Source organism: Ascaphus truei, unplaced genomic scaffold (assembly GCF_040206685.1).
Source record: "Ascaphus truei isolate aAscTru1 unplaced genomic scaffold, aAscTru1.hap1 HAP1_SCAFFOLD_525, whole genome shotgun sequence".
Classification (NCBI taxonomy): Eukaryota; Metazoa; Chordata; class Amphibia; order Anura; family Ascaphidae; genus Ascaphus; species Ascaphus truei.
Genome location: NW_027456856.1, coordinates 152,455 through 173,337, shown reverse-complemented (window position 1 = coordinate 173,337; position 20,883 = coordinate 152,455). Strand labels below are relative to the sequence as shown.

The 20,883-nt window shown below is 51.4% G+C and overlaps 1 protein-coding gene across 1 annotated transcript in view; it reads right to left on the bottom strand.

Annotated features, from left to right (window-relative positions):
* Positions 1–20,883, bottom strand: part of FBXO41 (F-box protein 41) — a 155,401-nt gene that overhangs the window by 77,748 nt on the left and 56,770 nt on the right. The window contains exon 7 of the mRNA XM_075584279.1: positions 5,081–5,196. Within this exon, the coding sequence (XP_075440394.1) occupies positions 5,081–5,196 (116 nt within the window). The remainder of the gene's footprint in view (positions 1–5,080; positions 5,197–20,883) is intronic.

The following is a 20,883-nucleotide window of genomic DNA, read 5'->3' as shown; positions in this document are numbered from 1 at the left end:
ACTGCGCCACGTGCATCAGATAACACAATCTCACTGCGCCACGTGCATCAGATAACACAATCTCACTGCGCCACGTGTATCAGAGAACACAATCTCCCTGCGCCACGTGCATTAGAGGACATAATCTCACTGTGCCACGTGCACCACTGCGCCACGTGCATCAGATAACACAATCTCACTGCGCCACGTGCATCACTGCGCCACGTGCATCAGAGAACACATTAGAGGACATAATCTCACTGTGCCACGTGCACCACTGCGCCACGTGCATCAGATAACACAATCTCACTGCGCCACGTGCATCACTGCGCCACGTGCATCAGAGAACACAATCTCACTGCGCCACGTGCATCAGAGAACACAATCTCCCTGCGCCACGTGTATCACCTGTGCCCTGTGCCACGCCACGTGTATCTCCCTGTGCCACGTTTATCAGAGAACACAATCTCACTGCGCCACGTGCATCAGAGAACACAATTTCACTGCGCCACGTGCATCAGAGAACACAATCTCACTGCGCCACGTGCATCAGAGAACACAATCTCCCTGCGCCACGTGCATTAGAGGACATAATCTCACTGTGCCACGTGCACCACTGCGCCACGTGCATCAGATAACACAATCTCACTGCGCCACGTGCACCACTGCGCCACGTGCATCAGATAACACAATCTCACTGCGCCACGTGCATCAGATAACACAATCTCACTGCGCCACGTGCATCAGATAACACAATCTCACTGCGCCACGTGTATCAGAGAACACAATCTCCCTGCGCCACGTGCATTAGAGGACATAATCTCACTGTGCCACGTGCACCACTGCGCCACGTGCATCAGATAACACAATCTCACTGCGCCACGTGCATCACTGCGCCACGTGCATCAGAGAACACATTAGAGGACATAATCTCACTGTGCCACGTGTATCACCTGTGCCCTGTGCCACGCCACGTGTATCTCCCTGTGCCACGTTTATCAGAGAACACAATCTCACTGCGCCACGTGCATCAGAGAACACAATTTCACTGCGCCACGTGCATCAGAGAACACAATCTCACTGCGCCACGTGCATCAGAGAACACAATCTCCCTGCGCCACGTGCATTAGAGGACATAATCTCACTGTGCCACGTGCACCACTGCGCCACGTGCATCAGATAACACAATCTCACTGCGCCACGTGCACCACTGCGCCACGTGCATCAGATAACACAATCTCACTGCGCCACGTGCATCAGATAACACAATCTCACTGCGCCACGTGCATCAGATAACACAATCTCACTGCGCCACGTGTATCAGAGAACACAATCTCCCTGCGCCACGTGCATTAGAGGACATAATCTCACTGTGCCACGTGCACCACTGCGCCACGTGCATCAGATAACACAATCTCACTGCGCCACGTGCATCACTGCGCCACGTGCATCAGAGAACACATTAGAGGACATAATCATAAACCATGTGTATCACTGCGCCACGTGCATCAGAGAACACATTAGAGGACATAATCATAAACCATGTGTATCAGATAAACAATCTCACTGCGCCACGTGCATCAGATAACACAATCTCACTGCGCCACGTGTATCAGAGAACACAATCTCCCTGCGCCACGTGCATTAGAGGACATAATCTCACTGTGCCACGTGCATCACTGCGCCACGTGCATCAGATAACACAATCTCACTGCGCCACGTGCATCACTGCGCCACGTGCATCAGAGAACACAATCTCACTGCGCCAAGTGCATCAGAGAACACAATCTCCCTGCGCCACGTGTATCACTGTGCCACGTTTATCAGAGAACACAATCTCACTGCGCCACTTGCATCAGAGAACATAATTTCACTGCGCCACGTGCATCAGATAACACAATCTCACTGCGCCACGTGTATCAGAGAACACAATCTCCCTGCGCCACGTGCATTAGAGGACATAATCTCACTGTGCCACGTGCACCACTGCGCCACGTGCATCAGATAACACAATCTCACTGCGCCACGTGCATCACTGCGCCACGTGCATCAGAGAACACATTAGAGGACATAATCTCACTGTGCCACGTGCACCACTGCGCCACGTGCATCAGATAACACAATCTCACTGCGCCACGTGCATCACTGCGCCACGTGCATCAGAGAACACAATCTCACTGCGCCACGTGCATCAGAGAACACAATCTCCCTGCGCCACGTGTATCACAGTGCCACGTTTATCAGAGAACACAATCTCACTGCGCCACGTGCATCAGAGAACACAATCTCACTGCGCCACGTGCCTCAGAGAACACAATCTCACTGCGCCACGTGCCTCAGAGAACACAATCTCACTGCGCCACGTGCATCAGAGAACACAATCTCACTGCGCCACGTGTATCACTGTGCCACGTGCATCAGAGAACACAATCTCACTGCGCCATGTGTATCAGATAAACAATCTCACTGCGCCACGTGCATCAGATAACACAATCTCACTGCGCCACGTGTATCAGAGAACACAATCTCCCTGCGCCACGTGCATTAGAGGACATAATCTCACTGTGCCACGTGCATCACTGCGCCACGTGCATCAGATAACACAATCTCACTGCGCCACGTGCATCACTGCGCCACGTGCATCAGAGAACACAATCTCACTGCGCCAAGTGCATCAGAGAACACAATCTCCCTGCGCCACGTGTATCACTGTGCCACGTTTATCAGAGAACACAATCTCACTGCGCCACTTGCATCAGAGAACACAATCTCACTGCGCCACGTGCATCAGAGAACACAATCTCACTGCGCCACGTGCATCAGAGAACACAATTTCACTGCGCCACGTGTATCAGAGAACACAATCTCCCTGCGCCACGTGCATTAGAGGACATAATCTCACTGTGCCACGTGCATCACTGCGCCACGTGCATCAGATAACACAATCTCACTGCGCCACGTGCATCACTGCGCCACGTGCATCAGAGAACACAATCTCACTGCGCCAAGTGCATCAGAGAACACAATCTCCCTGCGCCACGTGTATCACTGTGCCACGTTTATCACAATCTCACTGCGCCACTTGCATCAGAGAACACAATCTCACTGCGCCACGTGCATCAGAGAACACAATCTCACTGCGCCAAGTGCATCAGAGAACACAATCTCCCTGCGCCACGTGTATCACTGTGCCACGTGCATCAGAGAACACAATCTCACTGCGCCACGTGTATCAGATAAACAATCTCACTGCGCCACGTGCATCAGAGTACACAATCTCACTGCGCCACGTGTATCAGAGAACACAATCTCACTGCGCCACGTGTATCAGATAACACAATCTCACTGCGCCACGTGCATCAGAGAACACAATCTCACTGCGCCACGTGCATCAGATAACACAATCTCACTGCGCCACGTGTATCAGATAACACAATCTCACTGCGCCACGTGCATCAGAGAACACAATTTCACTGCGCCACGTGCATCAGAGAACACAATCTCACTGCGCCACGTGCATCAGAGAACACAATCTCACTGCGCCACGTGCATCAGAGAACACAATCTCACTGCGCCACGTGCATCAGATAACACAATCTCACTGCGCCACGTGCATCAGAGAACACAATCTCACTGCGCCACGTGCATCAGAGAACACAATCTCACTGCGCCACGTGCATCAGAGAACACAATCTCACTGCGCCACGTGCAGAGAACACAATCTCCCTTAATAAGTAGGACCTATTGTTACCTAAATGTGCTGCTAGGTTGTCCCCCAGTGGTGGCTGTGTGAGAGTACCTGAGTTATTACTGAGACCTAGTTGTACAATTCCTGGTATTCCTATATGGATGAAGCCTCTATATTATATTATGTGCATGTTCAATGTTATAATGCCCCCAGGATGTCTCTGCTTCTGAGGGTGAACGTCGCTCAGCTCTCCCTTCTACTTACCTAAGGAAGACAGACCCTGCACCCCACAGCCCGCTCCCCCAACACCCAGCGCCCTCAGGAGCGGTCAGAGACAAGAATGGTCAGAGAGCCGGGATCGGTCAGAGAGACAGCAGCGGTCAGAGAGACAGGAGCGGTCAGAGAGACAGGAGCGGTCAGAAAGATAGCAGCGGTCAGAGAGATAGCAGCGGTCAGAGAGACAGGAGCGGTCAGAGACATAGCAGCGGTCAGAGAGACAGCAGCGGTCAGAGAGATAGCAGCGGTCAGAGAGACAGGAGCGGTCAGAGACATAGCAGCGGTCAGAGAGACAGCAGCGGTCAGAGAGATAGCAGCGGTCAGAGAGATAGCAGCGGTCAGAGAGACAAGAACACTCAGAGAGACAGGAAAGCTCAGAGAGACAGCAGCGGTCATAGAGATAGCAGCGGTCAGAGAGACAGCAGCGGTCAGAGAGAGCAGCGGTCAGAGAGACAGGAGCGGTCAGAGAGACAGGAGCGGTCAGAGAGACAGTAGCGGTCAGAGAGACATGAGCGGTCAGAGAGACAGGAGCGGTCAGAGAGACAGCAGCGGTCAGAGAGACAGCAGCGGTCAGAGAGACAGCAGCGGTCAGAGAGACAGGAACGCTCAGAGAGACAGCAGCGGTCAGAGAGACAGGAGCGGTCAGAGAGACAAGAACACTCAGAGAGACAGGAACGCTCAGAGAGACAGGAGCGGTCAGAGAGACAGGAGCGGTCAGAGAGACAGGAGCGGTCAGAGAGACGGCAGCGGTCAGAGAGACAGCAGTGGTCAGAGAGAGCAGCGGTCAGAGAGACAGGAGCGGTCAGAGAGACAGGAGCGGTCAGAGAGACAGGAGCGGTCAGAGAGACAGGAGCGGTCAGAGAGACAGGAGCGGTCAGAGAGATGGCAGCGGTCAGAGAGACAGCAGCGGTCAGAGAGACAGCAGCGGTCAGAGAGAGCAGCGGTCAGAGAGACAGGAGCCGTCAGAGAGATAGCAGCGGTCAGAGACAGGAACGCTCAGAGAGATAGCAGCGGTCAGAGAGATAGCAGCGGTCAGAGAGACAGCAGCGGTCAGAGAGATAGCAGCAGTCAGAGAGACAGCAGCGGTCAGGCAGACTATAAAATGACTCCGATATTAGAGGTCGCGGTCGGTCTTACCTTGTGCTTTTCATGTACTCCTCAGTGGTCTCTTTCTTCCCTCGCTGTCTGGGTTTGAGGTTCTGGAGCGTCAGGGAGTGAGTCTGAGTGCACCACTGAGACAGGGTGACCAAGAACTACAAAGAAGACCAATTAGATTGTCAGCTTCTAGGATTAACACTTCTATTCTCTACAATGTGGGGATCAATTATCCCGCAGGTCTACTGAGAAAACAAACAGGACAGGAACCCTCGTGTTACCAGAACATGGGACTTAGTGCAGGAAAGGGACCTTCTGCTCACCATAAGATAGGAGGATAAGAATAGGAGGATAGGAGGATAGGAGGATACGATGGGAGGATAGGAGGATAAGATAGGAGGATAGGAGGATAAGATAGGGAGAGGAGGATAGGGAGATAGGAGGATAGGAGGATAAGATAGGAGGATAGGATAGGAGGATAGGGATAGGAGGATAAGATAGGAGGATACGATGGGAGGATAGGAGGATAAGATAGGAGGATACGATGGAGGATAGGATAGGAGGATAAGATAGGAGGATAGGGACAGGAGGATAAGATAGGAGGATACGATGGGAGGATAGGAGGATAAGATAGGAGGATACGATGGAGGATAGGATAGGAGGATACGATGGGAGGATAGGAGGACAGGATAAGATAGGAGGATAGGATAGGAGGATAAGATAGGAGGATAAGATAGGAGGATAGGGATAGGAGGATAAGATAGGAGGATACGATGGGAGGATAGGAGGATAAGATAGGAGGATAAGATAGGAGGATAGGAGGATAAGATAGGAGGATAGGAGGATAGGATAGGAGGATAAGATAGGAGGATAAGATAGGAGGATAAGATAGGAGGATACGATGGGAGGATAGGAGGATAAGATAGGAGGATACGATGGGAGGATAGGAGGATAGGATAGGAGGATAGGATAGGAGGATAAGATAGAAGGATAGGAGGATAGGAGGATAAGATAGGAGGATAGGATAGGAGGATAGGAGGATAAGATAGGAGGATAGGATAGGAGGATAGGATAGGAGGATAGGATAGGAGGATAAGATAGGAGGATACGATGGGAGGATAGGAGGATAAGATAGGAGGATACGATGGGAGGATAGGAGGATAGGGATAGGAGGATAGGATAGGAGGATAGGATAGGAGGATAAGATAGGAGGATACGATGGGAGGATAGGAGGATAGGGATAGGAGGATAGGATAGGAGGATAGGATAGGAGGATAGGATAGGAGGATAGGATAGGAGGATAGGATAGGAGGATAGGAGGATAAGATAGGAGGATACGATGGGAGGATAGGAGGATAAGATAGGAGGATACGATGGGAGGATAGGAGGATAAGATAGGAGGATAGGATAGGAGGATAGGATAGGAGGATAGGATAGGAGGATAGGGATAGGAGGATAGGGATAGGAGGATAGGATAGGAGGATAGGATAGGAGGATAAGATAGGAGGATAGGATAGGAGGATAGGGATAGGAGGATAGGAGGATAGGAGGATAAGATAGGAGGATAGGATAGGAGGATAAGATAGGAGGATAGGATAGGAGGATAAGATAGGAGGATAAGATAGGAGGATACGATGGGAGGATAGGAGGATAAGATAGGAGGATAGGATAGGAGGATAAGATAGGAGGATAAGATAGGAGGATAGGAGGATAAGATAGGAGGATAAGATAGAAGGATAAGATAGGAGGATAAGATAGGAGGATAGGAGGATAAGATAGGAGGATAAGATAGGAGGATAGGATAGGAGGATAGGATAGGAGGATAAGATAGGAGGATACGATGGGAGGATAGGAGTATAAGATAGGAGGATAAGATAGGAGGATAGGAGGGTAGGATTGGAGGATAGGATAGGAGGATAAGATAGGAGGATAAGATAGGAGGATAGGAGGATAAGATAGGAGGATAAGATAGGAGGATAGGAGGGTAGGATTGGAGGATAAGATAGGAGGATACGATGGGAGGATAGGAGGATAGGATAGGAGGATAGGAGGATAAGATAGAAGGATAGGAGGATAGGAGGATAAGATAGGAGGATAGGATAGGAGGATAGGAGGATAAGATAGGAGGATAGGATAGGAGGATAGGAGGATAAGATAGGAGGATAGGATAGGAGGATAGGAGGGTAGGATTGGAGGATAGGAGGATAAGATAGGAGGATAGGAGGGTAGGATTGGAGGATAGGATAGGAGGATAAGATAGGAGGATAAGATAGGAGGATAGGAGGGTAGGATTGGAGGATAGGAGGATAAGATAGGAGCATAGGAGGATAGGATGGGAGGATAGGAGGATACGATAGGAGGATAGGATAGGAGGATACGATAGGAGGATAAGATAGGAGGATAAGATAGGAGGATAAGATAGGAGGATAGGAGGATAAGATAGGAGGATAAGATAGGAGGATAAGATAGGAGGATAAGATAGGAGGATAGGAGGGTAGGATTGGAGGATAGGATAGGAGGATAAGATAGGAGGATAGGATAGGAGGATAGGAGGGTAGGATTGGAGGATAGGAGGATAAGATAGGAGGATAGGAGGGTAGGATTGGAGGATAGGATAGGAGGATAAGATAGGAGGATAAGATAGGAGGATAGGAGGGTAGGATTGGAGGATAGGATAGGAGGATAAGATAGGAGGATAAGATAGGAGGATAGGAGGGTAGGATTGGAGGATAAGATAGGAGCATAGGAGGATAGGATAGGAGGATACGATAGGAGGATAGGAGGATACGATAGGAGGATAAGAGGATTTAAGCCTCCACCACATGTATATGGTTCCACAAAATATTCTCTTAAAAATCACATTTCCTTTTTCCACCGTCAAATCCGCCAGTGCTTTTCAACGTCACAGAAATATGGATGCCATGTATTTTGTGTGGGAATTAAACATGGACGCCCTCGTGCTTTGTATATGACATGCATTGTAACCCTGCTCCCTATGTATTCCTTTACAGCCTGCGCGCTCACACTGCTTAGCACGCACAACAATTGGAACTAGTGTAACCCCCCGGTGTCTGCAAGCAACACAGGGTACTGCCCCTAGCTGGTGTGCTCTCTATACTATAGGACATGTGACTGGGGTAAGTCAGTAGGAGGAGGACTATGAGAGGAAGTGAACCTTAAGTGCTGGGGCAGCCATTTTGGGATCAGAGCTGCACGGAGCTGAGACAGTGAGGTTGCATGCAGAGACCATCCTACATATAGGAACCTGCATGTGCCTCACAGAGAGCAGGAGAGCGGACTGAGTGGTGAGCCACAGCACAGGGAAGCAGAGCACAGAGAAACAGAACAGTGAGGAGCTGGCAGCACAGGGAAGCAGAGCACAGAGAAGCAGAACAGTGAGGAGCTGGCAGCACAGGGAAGCAGCACAGAGGAGCAGCACAGAGAAACAGAACAGTGAGGAGCTGGCAGCACAGGGAAGCAGAGCACAGAGAAGCAGAACAGTGAGGAGCTGGCAGCACAGGGAAGCAGCACAGAGGAGCAGCACAGTGAGGAGCTGACAGCACAGAGGAGCAGCACGGAGGGGCAGCACAGAGGAGCAGCACAGGGAAGCAGCACAGAGGAGCAGAACAGTGAGGAGCTGGCAGCACAGAGGAGCAGCACAGGGAAGCAGAACAGTGAGGAGCTGGCAGCACAAAGGAGCAGCACAGAGGAGCAGCACAGTGAGGAGCTGGCAGCACAGAGGAGCAGCACAGAGGAGCAGCACAGTGAGGAGCTGGCAGCACAGAGGAGCAGCACAGAGAAGCAGAACAGTGAGGAGCTGGCAGCACAGAGGAGCAGCACAGAGGAGCAGCACAGTGAGGAGCTGGCAGCACAGAGGAGCAGCACAGAGGAGCAGCACAGTGAGGAGCTGGCAGCACAGAGAAGCAGAACAGTGAGGAGCTGGCAGCACAGAGGAGCAGCACAGTGAGGAGCTGGCAGCACAGAGGAGCAGCACAGTGAGGAGCTGGCAGCACAGAGGAGCAGCACAGAGGAGCAGAACAGTGAGGAGCTGGCAGCACAGCAGTACTGGAGACTGAAAACTGAAGGGGGGAATCCCCCTGTAATCAGAGGAAATGGTACCACACTACATATGTCTCTGTGAAGCACAGGCCTGCAACTGATATCCCAACATGAGTGTCATGGAACAAGAACCACATTTCTGTTCCCTCCCCCCCCCTTTCCTTTGCAGCTTCTGCTTGCCACGTTCTCACTCCAGCTGCATGTATTTGGCTCTGTGCACTCACAGTGCTTGTGTGTTAGACACAGTGTTGCGATCCCTGTCTCTGCATTATGCCAGTGAGTTGCTACAGCAACCTCAGCCTTTCTGTCAGAATGGGTTAGTCTGCCTTCTCCCCCTCTGCTTTGCTGACAGATGGTCTGTCCCCAGGCTATCTTGCTACCCAGAATACACTGGCACTTCCTTTTCCACCTTCACACTGGCTGAGTGAGTACCCCTCCTGTAATTTGCTCCACTGGCAAGGACTTATCCTTTTTCACCTTTCCTCACTATCAAGCGCACTCACCATAGAGACATTCTCTCCCAACACCATCATCCACAAGTGCCTTTGTTAATCCATGTTTTTTCTCAATAAAGTGAAGAAAGACAAAGAACTTGTTGTGCTTGTAAAAAAAACGAGTTGAACCTATCTGGGCTAATCATACTACACATGACCCTGGCCTCCAGAATAGTGAAAAAAGGAGGACCGTGTGCCTTACAGACACTTAGAGGAGCTGCTACTCTAAGACTTTATGATAACACAGAGCAGTCTCTGCAGACTGACAAGCAGCAAGCAGCTTACACTGCACACGTAGCTTTGCAGACAGAAAGTTCATAACACACAGAACCTTGATTGCCTTCTCTGTTTTGTTGAGTCCACCCTCTGCACGATTTCTCAGTGAGGAGCTACCATCTCACCTACCCCCTGCTCACGTCTCCCGGCTAGCGCCATCAAGGGCCACGCCACCGGACACCCGCCAGGACACGGGTCAGAGCCACCGGACACCTGTGAGTACAGCTACCCCTATGCTGAACGCTGCAGGACACCACCCGGCATCATCTGAGACAGTCGCCCATCGCTGACACAGGTAAAAGACCGCACGCCACACGCACTGGCTAAAGGCCTACACACACCTACAGCATGGCAGAACTCAGAGCCTCACCAGATATCACGCAGGAGAGTGACCACTCAGACACAGAGACCGCTGCGCAACTGCAACAGGCGCAGGAAGACGCAAGGCCTAAACGGACAGTCACACTGACACAAAAGGCCTGCGAAAAATACGAGACTGACATTGAAGCGCACCACGCTAAATTAGAGTTGGCCTGGGAAACAACCACACTTGGGATACGCAATGTCGCCACCGCTGGCAATTCTGTACAACAGCTCGAGCAGGCAATAACTCAATTAAACATAGACCACTCATGCTACCAAGGGCTGTCAGAGGCATACGTCACTTACCTGGCCAGGGCTAACACCGGTGAAAGCCTGCAAGAAAGGGACTTACAGCACAATATTGACTTGACACGTGACAGCCGCGTGCGAACCGCCATCGTAGACGCCCAAAGCGAGAGAAAAGAGCTCCTCCTGGAGACCGCATCGCAGCGCTCAAGCACATCCAGGCACTCATCAAGGTCAGCAAGATCAGAGCAATCTAACGCGTCCAGCGCAAGCACAAACGCTACCAAGGCGCGAGCCGCCGCTGAGGCCGCACGTGCCAGGGCCGAATATAGTCGGAGAGAGGCAGCCATAAGAGCAGGAAGAGCACGCATAGAAGAGGAGGAGCAGACAGCCGCCGCTAATGCCGCCGCCACTGCTGCCGCCGCTACCGCCGCAGCCACTACACGTAGGAAAGCCGAATTTGATGCGGAACTAGAGGCACTTAATCAAGAGAAGGAAGCCGCCGCCGCTATAGCCCAAGCTGAAGTCCTAGAAGCAGCCGCGCAACAGGATGGCAGGGAGCAACCATACAGACGGATAGCCTCAGAGGATCCAATCCAACGCACTGAAGACTACGTAAGGAGCCTCTTCAGTGTAAACACCAGCGCACAATCTCAACACGGAGGGAGTGACTCCACAGACACAGAAGACTTGCTAGGTCCACGAGGAGAAGACGCTGCTCCTTCAATGGTACATGCTGCCTGGGATAGCTACAGCCGCAACAGTGATCCACACGCCAGCGCGCACACGGATGCACCACAACAGGCTCGCAATCCAGGTACACCCACACGGGAGAACACAGCCCCTCCCACTGACAAGCAGTCATCACGCGTCCACACCAAGGAAGAGGCGACCGCACGGACCCTCCCAGCAACTAGCTCAGAACGTGACCAACACGCCAATGCCTCAGGCCTGACAGACATAGCCAAGTACATGATCCGTCGTGACCTGGTGCAAACAGGACTCACCAACTTTGACGACCGTCCTGAGAACTACCGGACGTGGAAGTCCACGTTCAAGGACGCAATCAACAGCCTGGGCTTCTCAGCAAGGGAAGAGCTCAACCTGCTATCCAAATGGCTGGGAAACGAATCCAGGGAGCACGCGAAGATTTATTTATTTATAAAATATTTTACCAGGAAGTAATACATTGAGAGTTACCTCTCGTTTTCAAGTATGTCCTGGGCACAGAGTTAAGACAAATACAGTAATACATATTTACAAATACAGTTACATAAATGAACAGGGTATACATTATATACAAGACATTGCATGCACAGTTAAAGATAATTTGTATGAGACTCCGGACGGCAAACGCAAACCACCCCCAAGTAGGTCTTGACCTAGTGTGGGAAAGGCTAGAAGAGTGCTACGGTAGCCCCGAAGCAGTTGAGGATTCACTCTTTAAAAGAGTCGACAGCTTTCCCAAGGTCACAGCTAAAGACTACTCGAAGTTACGAGAGCTCGGGGACCTGCTGCAAGAGCTGGAGTTTGCAAGGAAAGACCATTCCTTAACAGGTCTCAACGTCTTGGACTCAGCTCGTGGAGTGAGACCCATCTTGGAGAAGCTACCCTACAACCTCCAAGAAAGATGGATTTCACAAGGCTCCAAGTTCAAAAGGGAGAAGCAAGTCGCCTTCCCTCCCTTCTCATTCTTCTTGAGTTTCATCCACGAAGCGGCAAGGACAAGGAACGATCCCAGTTTCATCTTGGGTGTGCAAACCACACACAGTGCAAGCAGCCTGAGGAATGAGAGACCAGTAGCGAGATACGGTAACACTCAAACACCCATCTCGGTCCACAGGACGGACGTGCCTCCCACGACCCAAACTACTCCCGATCAGTCGGTCGCCGGAGACAAGGAACCAAGGGACCCAAACAGGGAATGTCCCATACACAAGAAGCCACACCCACTTAACAAGTGCTTTGGGTTCAGGATGAAGTCCCTAGAGGAATGCAAGAGGTTACTTGGAGAATTCAGAGTTTGCTTCAGGTGCTGCGGTTCCACGACTCACCTAGCCAGAGACTGTAAAGAAGAAATCTAATGTACAGTGTGCAAAAGTGACAAGCACGTAAAATCGCTACATCCAGAGGCGCTGACACTCCACCAACTCAACCCATCCTCCGTATCTCACTCAACCCATCTCACCTACCCCCTGCTCACGTCTCCCGGCTAGCGCCATCAAGGGCCACGCCACCGGACACCCGCCAGGACACGGGTCAGAGCCACCGGACACCTGTGAGTACAGCTACCCCTATGCTGAACGCTGCAGGACACCACCCGGCATCATCTGAGACAGTCGCCCATCGCTGACACAGGTAAAAGACCGCACGCCACACGCACTGGCTAAAGGCCTACACACACCTACAGCATGGCAGAACTCAGAGCCTCACCAGATATCACGCAGGAGAGTGACCACTCAGACACAGAGACCGCTGCGCAACTGCAACAGGCGCAGGAAGACGCAAGGCCTAAACGGACAGTCACACTGACACAAAAGGCCTGCGAAAAATACGAGACTGACATTGAAGCGCACCACGCTAAATTAGAGTTGGCCTGGGAAACAACCACACTTGGGATACGCAATGTCGCCACCGCTGGCAATTCTGTACAACAGCTCGAGCAGGCAATAACTCAATTAAACATAGACCACTCATGCTACCAAGGGCTGTCAGAGGCATACGTCACTTACCTGGCCAGGGCTAACACCGGTGAAAGCCTGCAAGAAAGGGACTTACAGCACAATATTGACTTGACACGTGACAGCCGCGTGCGAACCGCCATCGTAGACGCCCAAAGCGAGAGAAAAGAGCTCCTCCTGGAGACCGCATCGCAGCGCTCAAGCACATCCAGGCACTCATCAAGGTCAGCAAGATCAGAGCAATCTAACGCGTCCAGCGCAAGCACAAACGCTACCAAGGCGCGAGCCGCCGCTGAGGCCGCACGTGCCAGGGCCGAATATAGTCGGAGAGAGGCAGCCATAAGAGCAGGAAGAGCACGCATAGAAGAGGAGGAGCAGACAGCCGCCGCTAATGCCGCCGCCACTGCTGCCGCCGCTACCGCCGCAGCCACTACACGTAGGAAAGCCGAATTTGATGCGGAACTAGAGGCACTTAATCAAGAGAAGGAAGCCGCCGCCGCTATAGCCCAAGCTGAAGTCCTAGAAGCAGCCGCGCAACAGGATGGCAGGGAGCAACCATACAGACGGATAGCCTCAGAGGATCCAATCCAACGCACTGAAGACTACGTAAGGAGCCTCTTCAGTGTAAACACCAGCGCACAATCTCAACACGGAGGGAGTGACTCCACAGACACAGAAGACTTGCTAGGTCCACGAGGAGAAGACGCTGCTCCTTCAATGGTACATGCTGCCTGGGATAGCTACAGCCGCAACAGTGATCCACACGCCAGCGCGCACACGGATGCACCACAACAGGCTCGCAATCCAGGTACACCCACACGGGAGAACACAGCCCCTCCCACTGACAAGCAGTCATCACGCGTCCACACCAAGGAAGAGGCGACCGCACGGACCCTCCCAGCAACTAGCTCAGAACGTGACCAACACGCCAATGCCTCAGGCCTGACAGACATAGCCAAGTACATGATCCGTCGTGACCTGGTGCAAACAGGACTCACCAACTTTGACGACCGTCCTGAGAACTACCGGACGTGGAAGTCCACGTTCAAGGACGCAATCAACAGCCTGGGCTTCTCAGCAAGGGAAGAGCTCAACCTGCTATCCAAATGGCTGGGAAACGAATCCAGGGAGCACGCGAAGATTTATTTATTTATAAAATATTTTACCAGGAAGTAATACATTGAGAGTTACCTCTCGTTTTCAAGTATGTCCTGGGCACAGAGTTAAGACAAATACAGTAATACATATTTACAAATACAGTTACATAAATGAACAGGGTATACATTATATACAAGACATTGCATGCACAGTTAAAGATAATTTGTATGAGACTCCGGACGGCAAACGCAAACCACCCCCAAGTAGGTCTTGACCTAGTGTGGGAAAGGCTAGAAGAGTGCTACGGTAGCCCCGAAGCAGTTGAGGATTCACTCTTTAAAAGAGTCGACAGCTTTCCCAAGGTCACAGCTAAAGACTACTCGAAGTTACGAGAGCTCGGGGACCTGCTGCAAGAGCTGGAGTTTGCAAGGAAAGACCATTCCTTAACAGGTCTCAACGTCTTGGACTCAGCTCGTGGAGTGAGACCCATCTTGGAGAAGCTACCCTACAACCTCCAAGAAAGATGGATTTCACAAGGCTCCAAGTTCAAAAGGGAGAAGCAAGTCGCCTTCCCTCCCTTCTCATTCTTCTTGAGTTTCATCCACGAAGCGGCAAGGACAAGGAACGATCCCAGTTTCATCTTGGGTGTGCAAACCACACACAGTGCAAGCAGCCTGAGGAATGAGAGACCAGTAGCGAGATACGGTAACACTCAAACACCCATCTCGGTCCACAGGACGGACGTGCCTCCCACGACCCAAACTACTCCCGATCAGTCGGTCGCCGGAGACAAGGAACCAAGGGACCCAAACAGGGAATGTCCCATACACAAGAAGCCACACCCACTTAACAAGTGCTTTGGGTTCAGGATGAAGTCCCTAGAGGAATGCAAGAGGTTACTTGGAGAATTCAGAGTTTGCTTCAGGTGCTGCGGTTCCACGACTCACCTAGCCAGAGACTGTAAAGAAGAAATCTAATGTACAGTGTGCAAAAGTGACAAGCACGTAAAATCGCTACATCCAGAGGCGCTGACACTCCACCAACTCAACCCATCCTCCGTAGCGGAGCATGGCGGGGAGGAAGGAGAAGGAGAGCCAACATCCGTCACATCTCAGCGCACCGAGGTTTGCGGAAAAGAAAGCGACAAAATGTCCTGCTCCAAAATATGCCTTGTCGCAGTGCACCCCCAGGGACAACCTGAGAAGGCTATTCGGATGTATGCAATCCTCGACGACCAAAGCAACAGATCATTGGCGAAGATGGAGTTCTTCAACTTATTCAACTTACAAGACAATGCCTCACCCTACACTCAGAACCTGTGCAGGGTTAACTGAGACAACAGGGAGAAGAGCAAGCGGTTACGTGATACGTTCAGTGGATAACAGAGTGAAGATAGCTCTCCCCACACTCATCGAGGTCAACCACATGGCCACAAACAGGGACGAGATTCCCACACCAGACGTGGCACGCCATCACCCGCACCTCAGAGGAATAGCCAACTACATCCCGCCGGTAGAACAAGGCGCCAAGATCTTGCTGCTGCTCGGTAGGGACATCTTGAAGGTACATAAAGTCCGTAAACAGCGTAACGGACCCCACAACGCACCATACGCCCAAAGACGACCTAGGATAGGTGATAGTGGGCAACGCGTGCACTGACAAAGGGCACGGACAAGACTATGTTGACGCCCGCAGAACGGTGATAACAGAATGTGGAGACACATCCCTCTCTGAACCATGTCTTGGCCATCTCCAAGTGACAGGAGGGCCATGTGAAGATAAGAGACAAGGTCATACCCCTGAGATCGACAAGAACATCTTCACATCAGGGGGATGTGACAATGGCCTAGGATGATTAGTGGTTAAGACAACCAAGGATAACGAGCCGACTCCACCGAAGGAAGAAAGTAGCCTCCCGAAAGTGACCGACAAAGGGATCTCCCAAAAGGAAAGAAACAATCAGACAGTTCCCCTGAGAGCAATGTCACAGCTGAGACGTACAGCCATTCCTCTCCACAGAGTATCAAGCGACAAAGCAGCCAGCTGTCACGGCTGGCATAGCCGCAAAAGATTGCGCCCTACAGGTGGAGCCACAGTGTCAAAAAGACTGTCCTCTCACACGTCAAAAAAGAAACAGTCGCAGAGACATCTCACAAAGGGATTTACAATGACAAAAGAGACTGTTTTTCGTCATGTCCAGGAAGGGAACAACCTCCTGAGGGCAGTCAACAAAGAGACACAAAGGCGTATCGCCAAAATGCGTGGAGACATTCTCTTGCAAGAGGAATGCACCAATGACTTAGGGTGCACAGCGTTCCAGACCACAAAGGACGACGACAAGCAAACACCATTGATGGGAGATGGAGAATTCACGATGTTAACGGTCAAGGAGCTCGTCAAAAACGGACCTGGCAGTTGGGCGAACCCGCTACCTTTCCGTTCACCAAGAAGGCGCTCCCCAAACAATGGAGAACATGCCATCTCTAGGTTCACTTCGCATCTCTGCGACCTACAAAGGGAACCAGAGACCAAAAACAACTTTGTGGCCTTCATCCAGAAGATATTCCTTACCGGCCATGCAAAGCCAGCCCCTCTAATAAAGGTGAAGAATGCTGGTACCTCCAATCATCTGGGGTCTACCACCCTCAGGAACCCAATCAAATCTGTGTAGTGTTCAGCTCCAGTGCTCAGCACCAGGGAGTCTCTCCGAACGACGCCCTCTTTACTGGGTTAGATTCAACAACTGATCTTCCAGGAGTGTCGATCCGCTTCCGCAAGGAGCCGAAGGCCATCTCCTTCTGCCAAACGCCAGGTGTTAGAGCGACAGGCTGCCACAGCTGGCATACCTACAAGGGGATGCACTCTGTAGGTAAAACCACAGAGACAAAAGGACTGTTCTTCCATAAGTTTAAAAAGAAACCGTGCCAGAGACTTTCACAGAGAGACATTGTGGTGAACCCAGCTAACCTGGACCGGTTCATCCGCCCAACATCCTTTGTTAAAAGACTTTGCCAAGGGATTTCAACGCCAGTGGTACCGGCCAGTATCGCCTCGTTATGTGGCCATGGACTTTGCATTATTATATTATGTTTGTTTGCATTACACATATGTTCCACATATTCAAGTTATATAGTGGTATCTCCAGATAGCAGACGATGAGTGTCATGGAACAAGAACCACATTTCTGTTTCACCCCCCCTTTCCTTTGCAGCTTCTGCTTGTCACGTTCTCACTCCAGCTGCATGTATTTTGCTCTGTGCACTCACGGTGCTTGTGTGTTAGACACAGTGTTGCGATCCCTGTCTCTGCATTATGCCAGTGAGTTGCTACAGCAACCTCAGCCTTTCTGTCAGAATGGGTTAGTCTGCCTTCTCCCCCTCTGCTTTGCTGACAGATGGTCTGTCCCCAGGCTATCTTGCTACCCAGAATACACTGGCACTTCCTTTTCCACCTTCACACTGGCTGAGTGAGTACCCCTCCTGTAATTTGCTCCACTGGCAAGGACTTATCCTTTTTTCACCCTTCCCCACTATCAAGCGCACTTACCATAGATATATTCTCTCCCAACACCATCATCCACAAGTGCCTTTGTTAATCCATGCTTTTTCTCAATAAAGTGAAGAAAGACAAAGAACTTGTTGTGCTTGTAAAAGGAACGAGTTGAACCTATCTGGGCTAATCATACTACACATGACCCTGGCCTCCAGAATAATGATCTCCAACGAGTTACACGTATCACACAGTACTGCCTGCTCACCCAGGACTGGGAGACTGGTTTCAGTGACACACACACACAAACACATGCGTAGCGCTGGGTTATTCTGGGGTGTTAGCAATTGTGTGGTGTGTTATACCCGTTCCTCTTATTCATAAGGCTGTTATATATATTCTGTTGTGGTGTCCCCCTTATTACTGGCCCGCACCAATGTGATACATTGTACAGTATGAACTCAGGTCCCCACCTCATAGACTGAGGTAGAGCAGAATAAAGAGGGTTTACACTAGCATACATGTTATATACAACATTCTGCATGTTTGACATATCTGTGTATATACAGTGCTCTACATAGTGATATAAAGGGACCTATGTATTAAGATTATATGTAACCCCCCCTGTGGGATGGACTCCATACACTCACTCTGACCCCTGGCAGGTTCCTCTCCAATGTGCTCTGGACATGTGACTGTGATGGACATGAGAGCAGCCAATAATAATGGCTGTGGAAGAGGAGGGACTATGAGAGAGAGAAGCCTTTAAAAAGTGGGGGGGGGGAGGGGGCAGCCACGTTGAGTCAGGTCTGCACGGACCTGAGTGCTATCAGGTTTGGTCAGGGATTGCAGAGTGTGAACGTGGCAGCAGGAGCAGCGAGGTACAGTCCGGACATAATCGCGAGTTTGAACGCCGTCAGAGGGGACACTCAAAGGCTACAAGACACGGTACGAAGCACCTTTTCGAAGTACAGGCCTGCACCAGTTAGTATACAAAGAGATGCCATGGTGTATATACCCAGGATTAGTCGGCTAACACACTGCTGACCCTGATTCACACCTGGGCAGTGTTATTGGGGACTATATTATTAGTAAGAGAGAGATAGCGAGGGGGGGAAGAGAGATGGGGAGAGAGGGAGAGGGGAGAAAGATAGAGGGGGAAGAGAGAGGGGAAAGAAAGACATGGGAGGAGAAAGGGGGGGGAAAGAGAGAGAGAGAGGGGAAGAGCGAGAGTGGGAAGAGAGAGAGAGGGGGAGGGAAGAGAGAGAGGGGGGAGAGAGAGGGGAAGAGAGAGGGCAAGAGAGAGAGGGGGAAGAGAGAGAGGGGGTGGAGGGAAGAGAGGGGGGAGGGAAGGAAGAGGGGGGGAGGGAAGGAAGAGAGGGGGGGGAGACAGAGGGGGAAAGAGAGAGAGACGGGCGGGGAGGGAGAGAGGAGGGGGAGAGGGGAGGAGAGAGAGGGGGGTGTGAGTGAGAGAGAGAGGGGGGGCATAGAGAGAAGGGGGGAAGACAGAGAGGGGGAAGAGAGGGAGGGGGGAAAGATAGAGGGGGAAGAGAGAGAGAGAGGGGGAATAGAGAGAAGGGATGAGAGAGAGAGAAGCGGGAGGGAAGAGAGGGGGAGGGAAGAGAGAAGGGATGAGAGAGGGGGAGGGAAGAGAGGGGAGGGAAGAGAGAAAGGATGAGAGAGAGAGGGGGAGGGAAGAGAGAGGGGGAAGAGAGGGGGAATAGAGAGGGGGAAGAGAGAGGAGGGGGAGAGAGATAGAGAAAGGCGGGAAAGAGAGACAGGAGGGGGAGAGAGATAGAGAAAGGGGGGAAAGAGAGATATAGGGGGGCAGAAATAGAGAGAGAGGGGGGAAAGAGAGGTGGGAAGAGAGAGAAGGGGGGAAAAGAGAGGGGGGGAAGAGAGAAGGGGGGAAGAGAGAGGGATGGGGGAAGAGAGAGGGATGGGGGAAGAGAGAGAAGGGGTGAGAGGGGAGGGGAGAGGGGGAGGGAAGAGAGGCGGGAGGGAAGTGAGAGAGGGGGAGGGAAGAGAGGGGGGAGGGAAGAGAGAGGGGGAAGAGAGAAGGGATGAGAGATAGAGGGGTTGGAGGGAAGAGAGGAGGGGAAGGAAGAGAGAGAAAGGGGGAAAGAGAGGGGAATAGAGAGGGGGGAAGAGAGAGAGGAGGGGGAGAGAGATAGAGAAAGGGGGGAAAGAGAGAGGGGGGGAAAGAGAGAGGGGGAAAGAGAGAGAGAGAGAGGGGGTGGAAAGAGAGAGAGAGAGGGGGTGGAAATAGAGAGAGAGAGGGCGGGGGGGGAGAGAGAGAGGGGGATGAAGCGAGAGAGAGGGGCGGGGGGAAGAGAGGCAATGTCCAAAAAGATGACATACATCATGCAGAAAGGCATTCAACAGATAAATCAATGGATTAAAACAACTAGTGTTGGATGTATATGGGGTAAAACAGGGTCACATAATAGGTAAATAATTTCACAGATTAATAGAGCTAAATATGATAGATGCCGACTGGGATAGGTGATAGACTGACAGGTATATGGAGATCAATTAATAGAGATGTATCAATGGTTATATAGTTGGATGGAAAGTCAGATAATAGATAGATATATAGACAGACAGGTAGACAGGGAGATAGATAGATAGACAGACAGGTAGACAAGCAGGTAGACAGGTAGATAGACAGACAGACAGATAGATAGACAGACAGACAGATAGACAGACAGACAGATATATAGACAGACAGACAGACAGATACAGACAGACAGACAGATATATAGACAGACAGACAGATAGACATATAGACAGACAGACAGACAGACAGACAGATAGATAGATAGATAGGCAGGTAGATAGTAAGACAGACAGACAGATATACTGTATAGACAGACAGACAGACAGATAGACAGACAGACAGACAGATATATAGACAGACAGACAGGTAGATAGTAAGACAGATAGATGGATTCCCAGTGATTCCCAGCTGCAGAGCAGTTTCAGTGTCCCCTGCCCTGCAGGGCCGCCGACAGGGTGGGGAGAGCCGGGACAATTGTCCCGGGCCTGGGGCCAGCAACCAACATCTGTGTCCGGATGCCGGGCCCCAGCATTCCCCCCCCCCCACCTGCAGCAGGCCTCTCTCCGCTGCTTTTGCGGC